This window comes from Oncorhynchus tshawytscha, linkage group LG06, assembly GCF_018296145.1.
Source record: "Oncorhynchus tshawytscha isolate Ot180627B linkage group LG06, Otsh_v2.0, whole genome shotgun sequence".
Classification (NCBI taxonomy): domain Eukaryota; kingdom Metazoa; phylum Chordata; class Actinopteri; order Salmoniformes; family Salmonidae; genus Oncorhynchus; species Oncorhynchus tshawytscha.
Window position 1 is genome coordinate 63777597 of NC_056434.1, and position 15874 is coordinate 63793470.

Sequence of the window (15874 nt, forward strand, 5' to 3'; positions counted from 1 at the left end):
AGTGTTGGTCTCCATGATCTCAAGAAGAGGCAGAGAGGGACACAGCGAAAATAGATAAGAGATGCATGAGTGGGATATAGAGAAAGGGAACTAAAGAGAGAAGTGGAGTCAAAGAAGGACAGAGAAAATCAAACATGCATTGATATTGTATTTGTGGCTGTATACTGGATCATCTAAAGCGTATATTGTAGCGATCTCTCTCCCTCATATTCATATGCGTGCGCACGCACACCCACACACACACACACACACACACACACACATCTTCTCCATAGAGACACTTGACTGCATTGACCCATTTAAGAGCTCTTTGCCAGGCTCAGCCAATCACAGCCCTCCCTGCGCCAGGAATGCCCATCACCCCGGTAACCATGAGGTCATATCGGTGGAGGGAGCAGTCAACATCAGTTGTTTTTCCACTCAGTTGTTATGGAGAAATAGAGAATGGGTATTTTCAGCCCAGGCAGGGACACATACAGTGCATTCGGAAAGTATTCTGACCCCTTGAATTTTTCCATTTTGTTACGTTACAGCCATATTCTAAAATGTATTAAATTGTTGTTTTTCCTCAATACCCCATAATGACGAAGCAAAAACAGGCATTTTTTCTTGGTGCAAATGTATTCAATTAAATTAAACTGAAATATCACATTTACGTAAGTATTCAGACCCTTTACTCAGTACTTTGTTGAAGCACCTTTGGCATTGATTACAGCCTCGACTCTTCTTGGGTATGACGCTACAAGCTTGGAGCTTGGAGTTTCTCCCATTCTTCTCTGCCGTTCCTCTCAAGCTCTGTCAAGTTGGATGGAGTGTTGCTAAACAGCTATTTTCAGGTCTCTCTAGAGATGTTCGATCGGGTTCAAGTCCAGTCTCTGGCTGAGCCACTCAAGGACATTCAGAGACTTATCCCGAAGCCACTCCTGCATTGTCTTGGCTGTGTGCTTAGGGTCGTTGTCCTGTTGGAAGGTGAACCTTGGCCCCAGTCCAAGGTCCTGAGCACTCTGGAGCAGGTTTTCATCAAAGATATCTCTGTACTTTGCTCCATTCATCTTTCCCTCAATCCTGACTAGTCTCCCAGTCCCTGCCACTGAAAAACATCCCCACGGCATGATGCTGCCACCACCATGCTTCACCGTAGGGATGGTTCTCCCATCTCCACAGAGGAACTCTGGAGCTCTGTCGGAATGACCATCGGGTTCTTGGTTAGCTCCCTGACCAAGGCCCTTCTCCCCCGATTGCTCAGTTTGGCCGGCAGGCCAGCTTTAGGAAGGGTCTTGGTGGTTCTAAACGTCTCTCGGAGCTCTACAGACAATTCCTTCGACCTCATGATTTGGTTTTTGCTCTGACATGCACTGTCAACTGTGGGACCTTATATAGACAGGCGTGTGCCTTTCCCAAATTTGTTTTATAAAAATTATTGTTATTAAAATAATTTTTATTTCACCTTTATTTAACCAGATAAGCCAGTTGAGAACTAGTTCTCATTTACAACTGCGACCTGGCCAAGATAAAGCAAAGCAGTGCGACACAAACAACAACACAGATTTACACATGGAATAAACAAACGTACAGTCAATAACACAATAGAAAAGTCTATATACAGTGTGTGCAAATGAAGTAAGATTAGGGAGATAAGGCAATAAATAGGCCGTAGTGGTGAAATAATTACAATTTAGTAAATAAATACTGGAGTGATAGATGTGCAGAAGATGAATGTGCAAGTAGAGATACTGGGGTACAAAGGAGCAAGATACATAAATAAATAAATAAATAAATACAGAATGGGGATGAGGTAGATTGGATGGGCTATTTACAGATGGGCTATGTACAGGTGCAGAGATCTGTAAGCTGCTCTGATAGCTGATGCTTAAAGTTCGTGAGGGAGATATGAGTCTCCAGCTTCAGTGATTTTTGCAATTCATTCCAGGCATTGGCAGCAGAGAACTGGAAGGAAAGGCGACCAGTGAAATATACCTGCTGGAGCATGTGCTATGGGGGGGGTGACCTGGAGCCAGTTGGTTTGGTGACGAATATGAAGTGAATATGAAGCGCAGTGGTGGGTAGTATAGGGGGCTTTGGTGTCGAAACGGATGGCACTGTGATAGACTGCATCCAAATCCAAATCATGTCCAATCAATTGAATTTACCACAAGTAGACTCCAATCAAGTTGTAGAAACATCTCAAGGATGATCAATGGAAACAGACTGCACCTGAGCTCAATTTCGAGTCTCATAGTAAAGGGTCTGAATATTTATGTAAATAAGGTATTTTTGTTTTTCATTTTTTCAATTAATTTGCTAAAATGTCTAAAAAAACCTGTTTTCGCTTTGTCATTATGGGGTATTTTGTGAAGACAAATGTAATCCATTTTAGAATAAGGCTGTAACGTAACAAAATGTTTTTTTTAAGTCAAGGAGTCTGAATACTTTCCCAAAGCGCTGTATGTGTGTAGAAATGATGCTGAAGATTTGGTTTGAGCAGGTTGTGTGAGGGTTTGTGCACGCGTGTGCATGCGAGGTGGCGCTAGTCATAGAATCTCTGCACCACTGTAGCACAGACACTGAATCCTTGTGGTTTCTCGCTCAGTTTCTGTCTTTCTTTTTCTCCTAACATACAGCTTTTACACTACGATACATGGACATTGAAAATAATATGCGCGTAGACACTTATTACTGTAGTGTAAACACGCAGATCTCGATTCATTTCTCACGTCTCGTACACAAACGTCTATTCAAGCCACATGGTGCCACAGTTCATTTATTAATAGCAGACAGCAATTGGGTGAAACAGTTGACATGTGTGTGCAACCGATGTGAAATGGCTAGCTAGTTAGCGGTGGGGCGCGTTAATAGCGTTTCAATCGGAGACTTCACTCGCTCTGAGACCTTGAAGTCGTAGTTGGCTTTTGTGGAGCGATGGGTAACGATGCTTCGTGGATGACTGTTGTCGGTGTGTGCAGAGGGTCCCTGGTTCGGGGCGAGGAGAGGGACATGTTGACATTTTTCTTATATTTGAGACATTTTATTGAGCTTTTACCTTAACATGCAGTAATAGCCTGTTGCATTCTTTAAAAAAATCTTTCTGTCTATGTTTGAAATTTTAATCAGCCAGTAAACAGGCGAGCATTTCCAATCTAAATTGAATTCTATCTAGCACAATGAGAGAGCTGTAGAAAGGGAGAGGGGGAAGGGAGGAGAGAGAGAGAGTAGTTTCACAGTTTGTTCTAAAGAGAATGATTAATCCCAGCCTTTGATTCTGCATTCATCGTGCAGGATGTTAGTGTGTGTGCGTGAGTGCTTGCACACACACACACCCAGGAGGAAGCCCACTAACACACGGCATATCACTCCACTACTAAACGCTGCTCCGCACGGGGGCTAATAGGAAACCCTCAGCCCCAACTGGCCCCGCTGACAGGCGTATCCTTAACATCACGTCCCTCAGCAGCAGTTGTCATCCTCATGTCAGATGATCCAGTAGGCATCTCTCCTCCCTCCATCCCTCCCTCCAGCCCGTCCGCCCACCCGTGACCAAGTAACGAGCCACATTTCACCGGTAGTTCTTCCCCCGACGAAGGCCGTCTCGCTGCGCTATTGATCGCTAGTGCTGTCTGGCAGCCAGAGATGAGGAGAGGGAGGAATAATTGGAAGAGGCTTCAGTTGGGGGAGCAGGCAGGCAGGCAGGGGAACAGGGAGATAGACAGAAATGGAGACAGACAGGCAAGCAGACAGGGAGACAGGCAGGCAGAAAGACAGCAAGCAGGCACAGACGGGCGTCTCTCGCTCGCTCACACGGTTGAAAGAAGGCCCTGACTCTCTCTGTCTCTCTCTTTCTTTTCCCGTTACATACTCAACCTCTCTCACTCTATCACACACAGAGCAGATGACTAGCCCCCACTGTACGTGTGTGTGGAGCCATTGGAAAAGCTGGGGGAGCGTCTGTATTTGTCCAGTCTATTTGTCTATTGGTGGACATTGGCCATTGAAACAGGTCTTCCTCCTCACCCATCTGTTGGAGAACAGAGGACCAAAGCTCTATAAACATACATTGATAAACATGATTATCCTATATGATAGTATTGTCAGGTCCTGGTTGATGTGTCAACAGTATGTGCTGACCTAGCAAACACAGCAATGTTGTGTCAACATTGAGTCTATATTGTGGGGTGGTTGTGTATGTTTGCTGATGTGTTTGGTGCGGGGGTTCGAACCGGTTCAGGAATTAGAACCGAAAACTGGAAAATGTCAAAAATAATCCGATCTGGGAATGAAAGTGATCTATGCTGTTCCGGAACATAACTGTTATTTTAAAAGCAAGCGAACTGGTTAAAAACGTTATTTTACAATCTGGGCATTTTTTTTTTCAGTCCCACAAAAAAACGCAACAAGCATTCAAAGTGTAACAAGTACTTTTGGTTGTCAGGGAAAACTTAAAAAGTACAATATTTTCTTCAGGAATGTAGTGACTTAAAAGTTGTCAAAAATATAAATAATAAAGTACAGATTTTAAAAAACTACTTAAGTAGTACTTTAAAGTATTTTTTACCTTAGTACTTTACACCACTGCAGATACTATAGTTATCACGTTTCACATTGGATTTATTTACTACAAAAAAGTAAGACGTATTTCTTATTCTGGTGACGCTCTGCACACACAAGCGTGTTAGCTAGCTAGCTCTGGTCCGTTTATGTATTGATTTGTTATTAAAAAAATTAAAAAAGCTAGCTCTGGTCCGACCAAATCTCTGACGTTCAAAGACATTCGAAGTTCCTCCATAGAAGCCGGTCCTCCGTAGGTATAATTCTGTGGGCCTAATACAGATAAATGCATGTCATCATCACAAGATACCCAGGGCTTCGGCCAAGCCCTGTCAGTTCATCGCGCATGTCAACAACTATTGATTGTATCAATGTGGTAAGTGCTAAAGGTGTACTAATTAATGTATGCTGTATTGTTGTGTTAACATCCTCCTTGTCACTCAGCCTGCTGTTCACTAAGGTGAAGCTGGAGGAGGCTCTACATGGGCCAGGTATAGCACTCCAGACCTGCCAAGACATGCTGCAGCTCTTGCAGAGGCGCTATGACTTCATACGCACCAGGTACGTGGATGTTTCTGCCTGTCTGTCTCTCTGTTTGTTTACATGTTGTGTTTGTTACATGTGGGTGCGACCATTCCGTGCATGTATGTGGGTGTCTGTGTCTTGTGTGTATAATAGGGACGATACCAGTATCATAGCGCTCCTTAGTATCGTGGCAAGGAAACAAAACACGAAGCAGATTTATCTTCATTAGGAAAACAGCCCAAATGTTGGAAACAAACGTCATCCAGAGTCACATTTTATTTATTTTCCAAACAATAGCACACAATATTTTATATACAGCAGTTTAGGTCAGAGTTAGTTCTGCTTCCTGTTTTCATAATTTCCATGGAAAAAAATAGTATAATACTTGTATTCTCCCAGGCCTATAGTGTATAACATGCTTGTATTTCATGTGTGGGAGTGTGCATGCATGTACGTGCGTGTGTTTTGTACATGCGTGCATGAGTGACTGTGTGTGCATGTGTCTACTGCACTATGGGTGCATGTCTGTGTAATGGCTGCTGCTGTGTGCTCAGTGGGAGCTTCATAAGATGCTGTGTATTGATTAGCTGTCATGTGGTGTTGCAGTGAGGGGGATGACAGCAGCAGTATCCACCCACCAGAGCCACTTCCCCTCAGCCACAAACCCAGCGGTCTCCACCTCACCCTGCCAGACTTCCAGGACCCTGAGACTGGTGTGTATACTGTACACAGGCTCTTGGGAGTGTACTGATGTTTATTTAACCTTGTCTCGTTGAGCATAAAAGCTATTTTGCAAGAGAGATCAGAATTTGCATCTTTACCAAATACGACCTGCTGTTTTGTAAATTAGGGGTTTTCGTGCATGTGTACTGATTGAGAATGAGAACTGTTCCCGGACCAGATTGAGTGTGTATGAGGATACATATATCATATCATCATTCTGTTTTACTGTATGTGTGCTGAGTCTCCACTTTTCCTGGATCAGGCTCTGTGTGTATGTGTACTGACTGAGTATCAGTTCTTCCTGGATCAGGCTCAGTGTGTATGTGTACTGACTGAGTATCAGTTCTCCCTGGATCAGGCTCAGTGTGTATGTGTACTGACTGAGTATCAGTTCTCCCTGGATCAGGCTCAGTGTGTATGTGTACTGACTGAGTATCAGTTCTTCCTGGATCAGGCTCAGTGTGTATGTGTACTGACTGAGTATCAGTTCTTCATGGGTCAGGTTTACTGTGTATGTTAGTGTATAATGTTGTGTGTGTGTGCTGATTGTCAGCTCTCTCTGGGTCAGGTTCTCAGAGTGGTCCGTCCCTCGCTGCGTCTCGTCTGGGGCAGGTCACTTCAGAGGTGTCAGCCATCAGCTCCGCCCACAGACAGGGTCCCGCCTACATCTGGACCACCCTGGAGCGTATCTGGCTGCAAGCAGGTACAGGAGGGAGGGGGACTACACTACTATCTAGTCTACTACACTCCAGTGTACACTGGAGTCGGCTAGGAAACGTGTGTGCTTCTTACCTACTGAAATTAGCTACAGGAGGGAGTGTAGACTCTACCACCGGAGTGTACACTCTAGTGCTGGAGGTACTAGTGTACACTCCACTGGAGTTAGCTAGAGGGTATCCTACCCTATAATTGTGACCTAAGCAGAGAGAAAGGCCGCCATTATAACATTGGAGGAGTTAGGGTCGAGTCCACCGTGTAGGATTTTAACCTTTAGACTGAACCTTTACATTTTTTCACTGCAAAACCCACTGAACTCTCTAGATTACATCACATCAGATACACATATACTGTATCCAGTGGCGGCTGGTGTCGTAGGTAATGTGAGTACACAGGTCGAGAGATGAATTGGAGTAATCAAGGGGACACAGTGGCACATTCTTACACACTCTTGCCTCCTTCTAGCTGATCTGCGGTGTGTAATCATTAGTCCAAACAGTTATTGGATATATTCAGGTAGGTCCCTCGCCGTTTTTTGTTCCGTTTGCTTCCGTTTAAGAAACGTTTGGCAACAGAATCGGCAGAATGAATGAATACCTGATCACCTGCACACACAGTTCACTTTGAAAGCAGCCACACGCGTAACCGCTAACCGCTACACAGACTACATCGTTGTTACCATATTAACGTTGAAGTCAACGAACTACATAGAACTAACGCATTTGTAAACCCACAATCCAATCCATGTGTACAATCACGCAGTACAGACAGTGTCCAGTAAGCAGTTTAGCAGTTACACTGGCGGGCCCCGGTAACAATAAACTAATAAAACAGAATGCTTACCTTGACTTGGAAGAGTTGCTGTGTTAGATAGCCATAGCCAGCTAGCTAACATAAATAGCATTCTTCTCTGTATTAGCTAAGTGACAGGTAAACTAAGAAGAAAAATACTACAAATATAGCTAGCTCTCTCTGCTGCTGCTTCTCCTTAATTTTGAAGAAAGGAATTTGTCTTCCTCCGAGTCAACTACCCACCACACGTTTTGCACAGCAGTGCTAGCTAGCTGTAGCTTTTGCTTTCAGTACTAGATGAATTATCTGATCCTTTGATTGATATGGACAAGATGCTAGTTCATACTGCAAGAGCTCTGATAGGTGGGTGGATGTCCTCCGGAAGTCGCCATAACTGTGTAAGTCTATGAAAGGGGGTAAGAACCATGGTGCTACCCAAGAGGGTGTCATTGAGGCTACTGTAGACCTTCATTGCAAAACAGTGTTTTAATCAGTTATTTGGTGACGTGACTAATATTTAGGATAGTTTTATCTAAAAAAAAAGGATCAAATATATATATTTTTAAAATTGATTTACTGAGTAGGAGAGTCCTTGTCTTCCTCCTATGAGGAGCCTCCACTTACTGTAACTTCCTGCCCAAAATCTCACATCATGATTGGTCAAATAGTCAGGCAGCACAAACACACACACACACAGCACTGCTCTTCTCCTCAGGGCAGGACATAGGAAACAATCAGCATGACCTGGCTCCATACACACACACACACACACACACACACACACGGGCACGCATGTATGCATGCATGTATGCGCGCACAGACAAAGCCACTATGAATGATTAATTTATATTATTGGTGTTGTTCATTTTGGTGAGAGTCCAGGTGAGGAAAATGAAAAATAGTTTATATAACAGGGGATAATGCTTCGAATAACTATTATTTCCCCGAATTAAAATAGGGATCCTAAATAGCCTTTTTTTAAATCTTTCTGACTAATGTTATATGAGTGTATAATAGCGTGCACACAAAGCTCCCATCTAGCTCCCATCTGTGCCCACTTCAAATAACAGATAAACAAACATTTATTCAGTCTGTCTCTCACACACACAGACACATACACACATGGGTATGCATCCACAGACACACACACTTTACTGGGCTAGTGCACATACAGTGCCTTGGGAAAGTATTCATACCCCTCGACTTATTCCACATTTTGTTGTGTTACATCCTGAATTCAAAATGGATTAAAAAATAATAATTTTGTCGCCCATCTACACACAATACCCCATAATGATGGTGAAAACATGTTTTTAGACATTTCTGCAACTGTATTGAATACAGAATCATCTCATTTACATAAGTATTCACATCCCTGAGTCAACACATTGTAGAAGCTCATCTGCCAGCGATGTGAGTCTTTTTAGGTCTGGATCATTTCTAGGTCTCTCCACATCTGGATAATGCAACATTTGCCCATTATTATTTTCAAAATTCTTCAAGCTCTGTCAAATTGGTTGTTGGTCATTGCTAGAGAACCATTTTCAGGTCTTGTCATAGATTGTCAAGTAGATTTAAGTAAAAACTAACTTGGCCACTCAGGAACAGTCACTGTGTTCTTGGTAAGCAACTCCAGTGTAGACTTGGCCTTGTGTTATTGTCCTGCTGAACGGTGAACTCATCTCCCAGTGTCTGGACGAAAGCAGATTGAAACAGGTTTTCCTCTAGGATTTTTCCTCAGCTTAGTCCTTAACTATTACAAGCATATCCATAACATGATCCGTAACACTACAAATACCTAGGTGTCTGGTTAGACTGTAAACTCTCCTTCCAGACCCACATTAAGCATCTCCAATCCTATTTCACAAAAAAGCATCCTTCACTCATACTGCTAAAAACATACCCTCGTAAAACTGACCATCCTACCGATCCTCGACTTCGGCGATGTCATTTACAAAATAGCCTCCAACACTCTACTCAACAAATTGGATGCAGTCTATCACAGTGCCATCCATTTTGTCACCAAAGCCCCATATACTTCCCACCACTGCGACCTGTACGCTCTCATTGGCTGGCCCTCGCTTCATATTCGTCACCAAATCCACTGGCTCATCTACAAGTCTTTGCTAGGTAAAGCCCCGCCTTATCTCAGCTCACTGGTCACCATAGCAGCACCCACCCGTAGAATGCGCTCCAGCAGGTATATCTCACTGGTCACCCCCAAAGCCAATTCCTTCTTTGGCCGCCTTTCCTTCCAGTTCTCTGCTGCCAATGACTGGAACGAACTGCAAAAATCACTGAAGCTGGAGAGTCTTATCTCCCTCTCTAACTTCAAGCACCAGCTGTTAGAGCAGCTCACAGATCATTACACCTGCACATAGCCCATCTGTAAATAGCTCATCCAACTACCTCACCCCCATACTGTATTTATTTATTTATTTATCTTGCTCCTTTGCACCCCAGTATCTCTATTTGCACATTGATCTTCTGCACATCTATCACTCCAGTGTTTAATTGGTATATTGCAATTACTTTGCCACCATGGCCAATTTATTGCCTTACCTCCCTTATCTTACCTCATTTGCACACACTGTGTATAGAATTTTTCTACTGTATTATTGACTGTATGTTTACTTATTCCATGTGTAACTCTGTGTTGTATGTGTCGAACTGCTTTGCTTTATCTTGGCCAGGACGCAGTTGTAAATGAGAACTTGTTCTCAACTAATCTACCTGCTTAAATAAAGGTGAAATAAAATAATAAATGATGCAACCTCCACTTGAAAATATGGAGAGTGGTACATAGTAATGTGTTATATTGGATTTGCCCCAAATATAAAACGTTGTATTCAGGACAAAAAGTGAATTGCTTTGACAATTTGTTTGCTGTATTACTTTAGTGTCTTGTTTCAGACAGGATGCATGCTTTGGAATATCTTTTCACTGTGTCAATTAGGTTAGTATTAAGGAGTAACCATGATGTTGTTTACCATCCTCAGTTTTCTCCTATCACAGCCATTGAACTAAGTAACGGTTTTAATATCACCATTGGCCTCATGGTGAAATCCCTGAGCTGTTTCTATCCTCTCTGGCAACTGAGTTAGGAATGACACCTGTATGCTTCTCACCCATGTACACACAATACTCCATAAAACATGTTTTTTGAGATTTTTGCAAATGTATTGAAAATTAAATACAGAAATATATCATTTACATAAGTATTCACAACCCTTTGCTATTACACTCCAAATTGAGCTCAGGTGCATCCAATTTACTTTGATCATCCTTGATGTCACAACAACTTGATTGGAGTCCACCTGTGACCAATAACATTTTTTGGACATGATTTAGAAAGAAACACATCTGTCTACACTGAGTGTAGAAAACTTTCCTAATATTGAGTTGCACCCACTTTCGCCCTCAGAACAGCCTCGCTTCGTCGGGGCATGGACTGTACAAGGTGTCGAAAGCTTTCCACAGGGATGCTGGCCCACGTTGACTTCACAATCCCTGTACAGTTGTGTCACGTTCACTGGATGCCCTTTGGGTGGTGGACCATTCTTGATACACATGGGAAACTGTTGAGCATGAAAAACCCAGCAGGGTTGCAGTTCTTGACACATGTCTCAAGGCTTATAAATCATTATTTGACGTGTCTCCTCCCCTTCATCTACACTGATTTGTAGTGGATTTAAAAAGTGACTTCAGTAAGGGATCATAGCTTTCACCTGGAGTCACCTGGTCAGTCTATGTCATGGCAAGAGCAGTGTAAGGTCCCACAGTTGACATTACATGTCAGAGCAGAAACTATACCATGAAGTACAAGGAATTGTCTGTAGATCTCAGAGAAAGAATTGTGATGGGGCATATGTCTGGGGAAGGGTATAAAACCATTTGCAAAGTGTTGAAAGTTTCCAAGAGAACAGTGGTCTCATCGTTGAGAAATTGAAAAAATATGGAACTACCCAGACTCTGCCTGGAGCTGGCCATTTGACCAAACTGAACAACCGGGCAAGAAGGAACTTGCTCAGAGAGATGACCAAGAATCCAATGACCACTCTGACAGAACTACAAAGTTCCTTTGATGAGATGGGGTAAACCTGCCAGAAGGACAACAGTCTCTACACCAATTCAACAATCTGGACATTATGGGAGAGTGGGCAGATGGAAGCCACTCCTGAGAAAAAGGCACATGACAGCACGCCTAGAGGTTGCAAAAGAAAGGCACATGACAGACTCCGAGCATAAGGTAAAATATTACGTGGTCTGATGAGACAAAAATGGAAGTATTTGACCTGAATGCAAAGCGCTATGTCTGAATACAACCAGGCACAGCTCATCACCCATCTAACACAATCCCTACTGTGAAACATGGTCGTTGCAGCATTATGCTATGGCGATGCTTTTCAGTAGCAGGGACTGGGAGACTGGTAAGGATAGAGGTAACAATGAATGGAGCCAAATACAGGAAAATCCTTGATGAGAACCTGAAAATGACCTTATACTGGGGCGAAGATTTTACGTTCCAAAAGGTCACTTTCCCCAAGCATACAGTCAAAGCAATGCTGGAATGGCTTCAGAACAATAAGTCCTTAAGTTGCTGTGCCAAACCCCAGACTTGAATCTCATTGAAAATCTGTGGAAAGACTTGAAGATTGCTGTTTACCGCCGCTCCCCATCTAACTTAGCAGTGCTTGAGAAAATCTGCAAGGACGACTGGGAGAAAATCCCCAAATCCAGATGTGCAAAGCTGATACTGACACACCCAAGACAACTCAACACTGTAATCGCTCCCAAAGGTGCTTTTACAGAGTATTGACTTGGGTGTGAATAGTTATGTAAATAAGATATTTCTGTATTTCATTTTCAATTAGCTAATATTTCTAAAACGTGTTAAGGTGTGTATTGTATGTAAAAAAAAATATTTAAAAAATCAATTTTCAATTTAGGCTGTAACACAACAACATGTGGAATAGGTCAAGGGGTATGAATACTTTCTGAAGGTGCAGTATATAATTCCCTATTTCTTCTCAAATAAGTTGAAATGGAAAAAATATATTGGATTTTCTAAATTGTAGAAACTTATTTTTTGTAAACTTAAATTCTAAAACAATTGGAAATCAACTTTTCTTCCACTTTGACATTAGAGTTTTGTTGTGTAGATTCTGTGTTTTATATCCATTTCAATGCCCCTTTGTAACCCAACAAAATGTGGAGAAAGTAATGTGGTGTGAATACTTTATAAAGGCACTGTACAATTTCACGTTCCTTTAGTCAACGTTAAAAATATTAACATCCCAAAATGCCCTTTTTTTGACATTGTTCATTTGAATACATATTGTTTTGAACTGTACAAGTACATCACATTTCCAGATTAGTCTCTACTAATTCTGAAGGTATGATACATGTTATGAGTACCACCAACACACTGAATGGGAAAATGGATTCAAAAGGGAACTCCCTCTGCTGGTGACTTGCTGAATGTGCAATCAGAAAGGAGGGCTGTGATTGATTAATGATCTATAATGTAAATGTCTATGTATAATATGGGTTAAATCATTACAGGACCAGAAAATGTCACGTGTTTAAAAAGTATATTGTCACAAACAATATGTTAAAAAATAAACTAAATAAAAAAGAGTCATTTTGAGATATTAGTACTTGTTATATTGAATAAATTAATGTTAATGTGTATTTCAGAATCTAGACATACTTCATTTTTGAGAGAACACTATAGGTAGTATAATGACACCAAGATGTTGTCTGTATCACGTGGGATTAACAGATCATTATGTCTCACAGGAGACATGTATATGTCTAAAATGGGACTACAATGGTTTGTGATACAAATGTAAAAAGAATGTCAAGCATCCTTCCTCCCAATGTAGTTCCTATGGAAGAATTGCCAGAACAATCTGAGAGACCCAAAATATTTTCCACTCTCTCTGGCGTGGAACCGCTGCAGTTGTAAATATTGTAAATGAGTATAAGTTCTCAATCAACTTACCTGGTAAAATGAAGAGAAATTAAACGAGAATCATTTATGCCGAACAACGCTGGCCAAGCAGTTGGGGATGTGACGTGTCGGCCTGACTTTATCTGCACGTACTGTACTGCTTACTGTCCCATCCGGTGCTCATGCTCTCCCCCTCCCCCCCAATCCCTTTCTCTCTCTCTCTCTGTCTCTCTCTTATCCCCTCATCTATCTCCGATAGGAGAGTTGTTCATGGCAGACGGACGTGTGAAGGAGGCCCAGTTCTGTGTTCAGGAGGCAGCGGTGCTCTCTCCCAACTCCCACTCTGTGCTGCTGCTGAGGGCCCGGCTGGCCGAGCTCAAAGGGAACCAGGACGAGGCCAAGAGCTTCTATGACGAAGCCCTGGCCATCCACCCCAACGGACACCGCATACTGCTGCACCTGGTGAGAGAGACACAGGCACACACACACATACACACACACATACAGTCCAGATGAGAGTCACACACACACACAAAGGCCTGGGGCACATCAACAGACCTATTATCATCAGTAATGGCAGATTACCATCCCCAAATTTACCTGTGAGCCATAGCACTCTGTAAGAAAGGGTCCAAACGTAAAGATTCCCAGACCTACCTCATCTCCTGATCTCTTTCTAACTCCTACTCTCTGCTGACCCCCCCCTCTACTTTCTCTCTTCTCTCCCTCTCCCATCTCTGCTGACCCAGTGGATTAATCAGAGCAGCTCTGACCCCTCTCTGTTGTCATGGTGAAAGACTAGAGAACTAGAGAATGTGAACTCTCCCATTACCCCACATGCCGGCTCCATAGTCACCATACATTGGTTGTGATGCCGTAAATGCTTCTCTGACTTAAAACAGTGGCTGCAGTGTGACCACATAAGGGCTCTCTCTCGCTCTTTGTGTGTGTGTGTGTGTGTGTGTGTGTGTGTGTGTGTGTGTGTGTGTGTGTGTGTTGGGAGTACACAACCCCCATGGGGTAAGAGAGGGTGCTTCTCTCTTCCATATTTGGCCAGTGGGAGTACCAATCCCTGGGGTAATGAGGAGCTGAAACACAGCCAGCTGGCACTGGCCCACTCTGGATCTCTCCTACGACAGATGTGTCACTGTATGTGTGCGTCTGTGCTCGTGTGTAAGCAGAACAGCATATTATGTGGAGTATGGTCAATCATGCTTGCTCCAATCCAAGTATTACCAATCCAGCACCAATAGTGCGTTTGCTCCTCTCTCTGCCTGTACCAATTTTCTGTAATGAGGGTTTTGGTGTTCGTCCGAACCTCCTATCCCTTAACCCCGGAGGCCGTTTTAACATGGTCCTGTTTTTTGTTTTATGAGCTTAATTTACAAGCAAGCTAATAATAACTTGGTTTAGCGAGCTACGGTAATTAGCAATGTAGCTATTGCAGCACCGTTAGCGCATGTTCTCCAGACTCGCTCTTCTTCTCTTCGCTCGCTGCCTAGCAACAGCTCATTCCCTCCATCTTTCTGGGTGTTAGGACCCAAAAATATACTCCCTCAACTCCCCCATAAAACTGTGTTATACAGTGATGATGTAATCTGTGTTCAACATAACCAGCGGGTTACGGTCTCACACCAAGGACGAGGATTAACCAGACACTGATTGTATTCAATTCACTAGGTCTATGCAGTATTTATAACCAGCACAGGACCTTACAGTGATGAGAAGAACATTCTTTGTCAGCCCTATATCTGTTCTCACACCACTTGCCACAGGAACATGAGAAGGGGAGTATGAGTCAAGGAACAGATATTTAGAAAACCCGATAGCATTATGAGAGTGGATCACACTTTCTCATGTTATCACACACTCGTGTGTGTGTGTGTGTGTGTGTGTGTGTGTGTGTGTGTGTGTGTGTGACTAAATGTGTGTAGGATGTGTGTATGTAATGTATGTGACGTGTGTGTGTGTGTGATACATTATGAAAGCCAGTGTGGTATGACTCATCCCCAGGGCTAGTTGGATGGGTGTATTTTTGGATGGGTAGTGATGGCTAGGTTGGGAAGCCAGTGAATCAGAGCTGTGGCTTTCCCTGCACTGCCTTCTTCCTGACTCTGCTGTTAAATGATTCTCACCACCACTCTCAACATCCTCCACATTCCAGCACCTCTGCTCCTCTCCTCTGCTCGGCCTGCTGCTTTGCTGTGAGTCAGTTGGCTACACATAGGTCTCTTCTCACTGAACCGGCTGCTCTCTTCCTCCTCACACTCTCTGTCTCTTTCTCTTGTTCTTCTACTCACACACGTACACACACATTCACAGACAGATACAGACACTCGTGTACAAACACACTGTCAAGGACAATGACTTAATCTCATAGAATTAACTGTGTTCCAGTGATCAAATGGCCCTCTCTCTTTCCTCCCTCCTTTTCTTCCTCTATCTCTCTTCTCTCTCTGTATGGGGGAGGCTGGCAGCTGATTTGATAATGCAAATACATTATTTATAACACTTCGCGCCTTCTTTAGCTCTTTATGGTATTGCCTAGCAACCAGGGAAATATATTCTATTGAGCAAGACCTCTGATAACCAGATAGAAATGAATATAGGAGGAAGGGA

General features: G+C 43.0%; 1 protein-coding gene across 2 annotated transcripts in view; it reads left to right on the plus strand.

The window, feature by feature from the left end:
• ttc7a (tetratricopeptide repeat domain 7A) overlaps positions 1-15874 on the plus strand; it is a 42841-nt gene that overhangs the window by 13798 nt on the left and 13169 nt on the right. The window contains exons 16-19 of one of the 2 annotated variants that reach the window (XM_042323494.1): positions 4987-5103; positions 5674-5780; positions 6344-6493; positions 13515-13717. In XM_042323494.1, the coding sequence (XP_042179428.1) occupies positions 4987-5103; positions 5674-5780; positions 6344-6493; positions 13515-13717 (577 nt within the window). The remainder of the gene's footprint in view (positions 1-4986; positions 5104-5673; positions 5781-6343; positions 6494-13514; positions 13718-15874) is intronic. The other variant, XM_042323495.1, reaches the window with a different exon arrangement.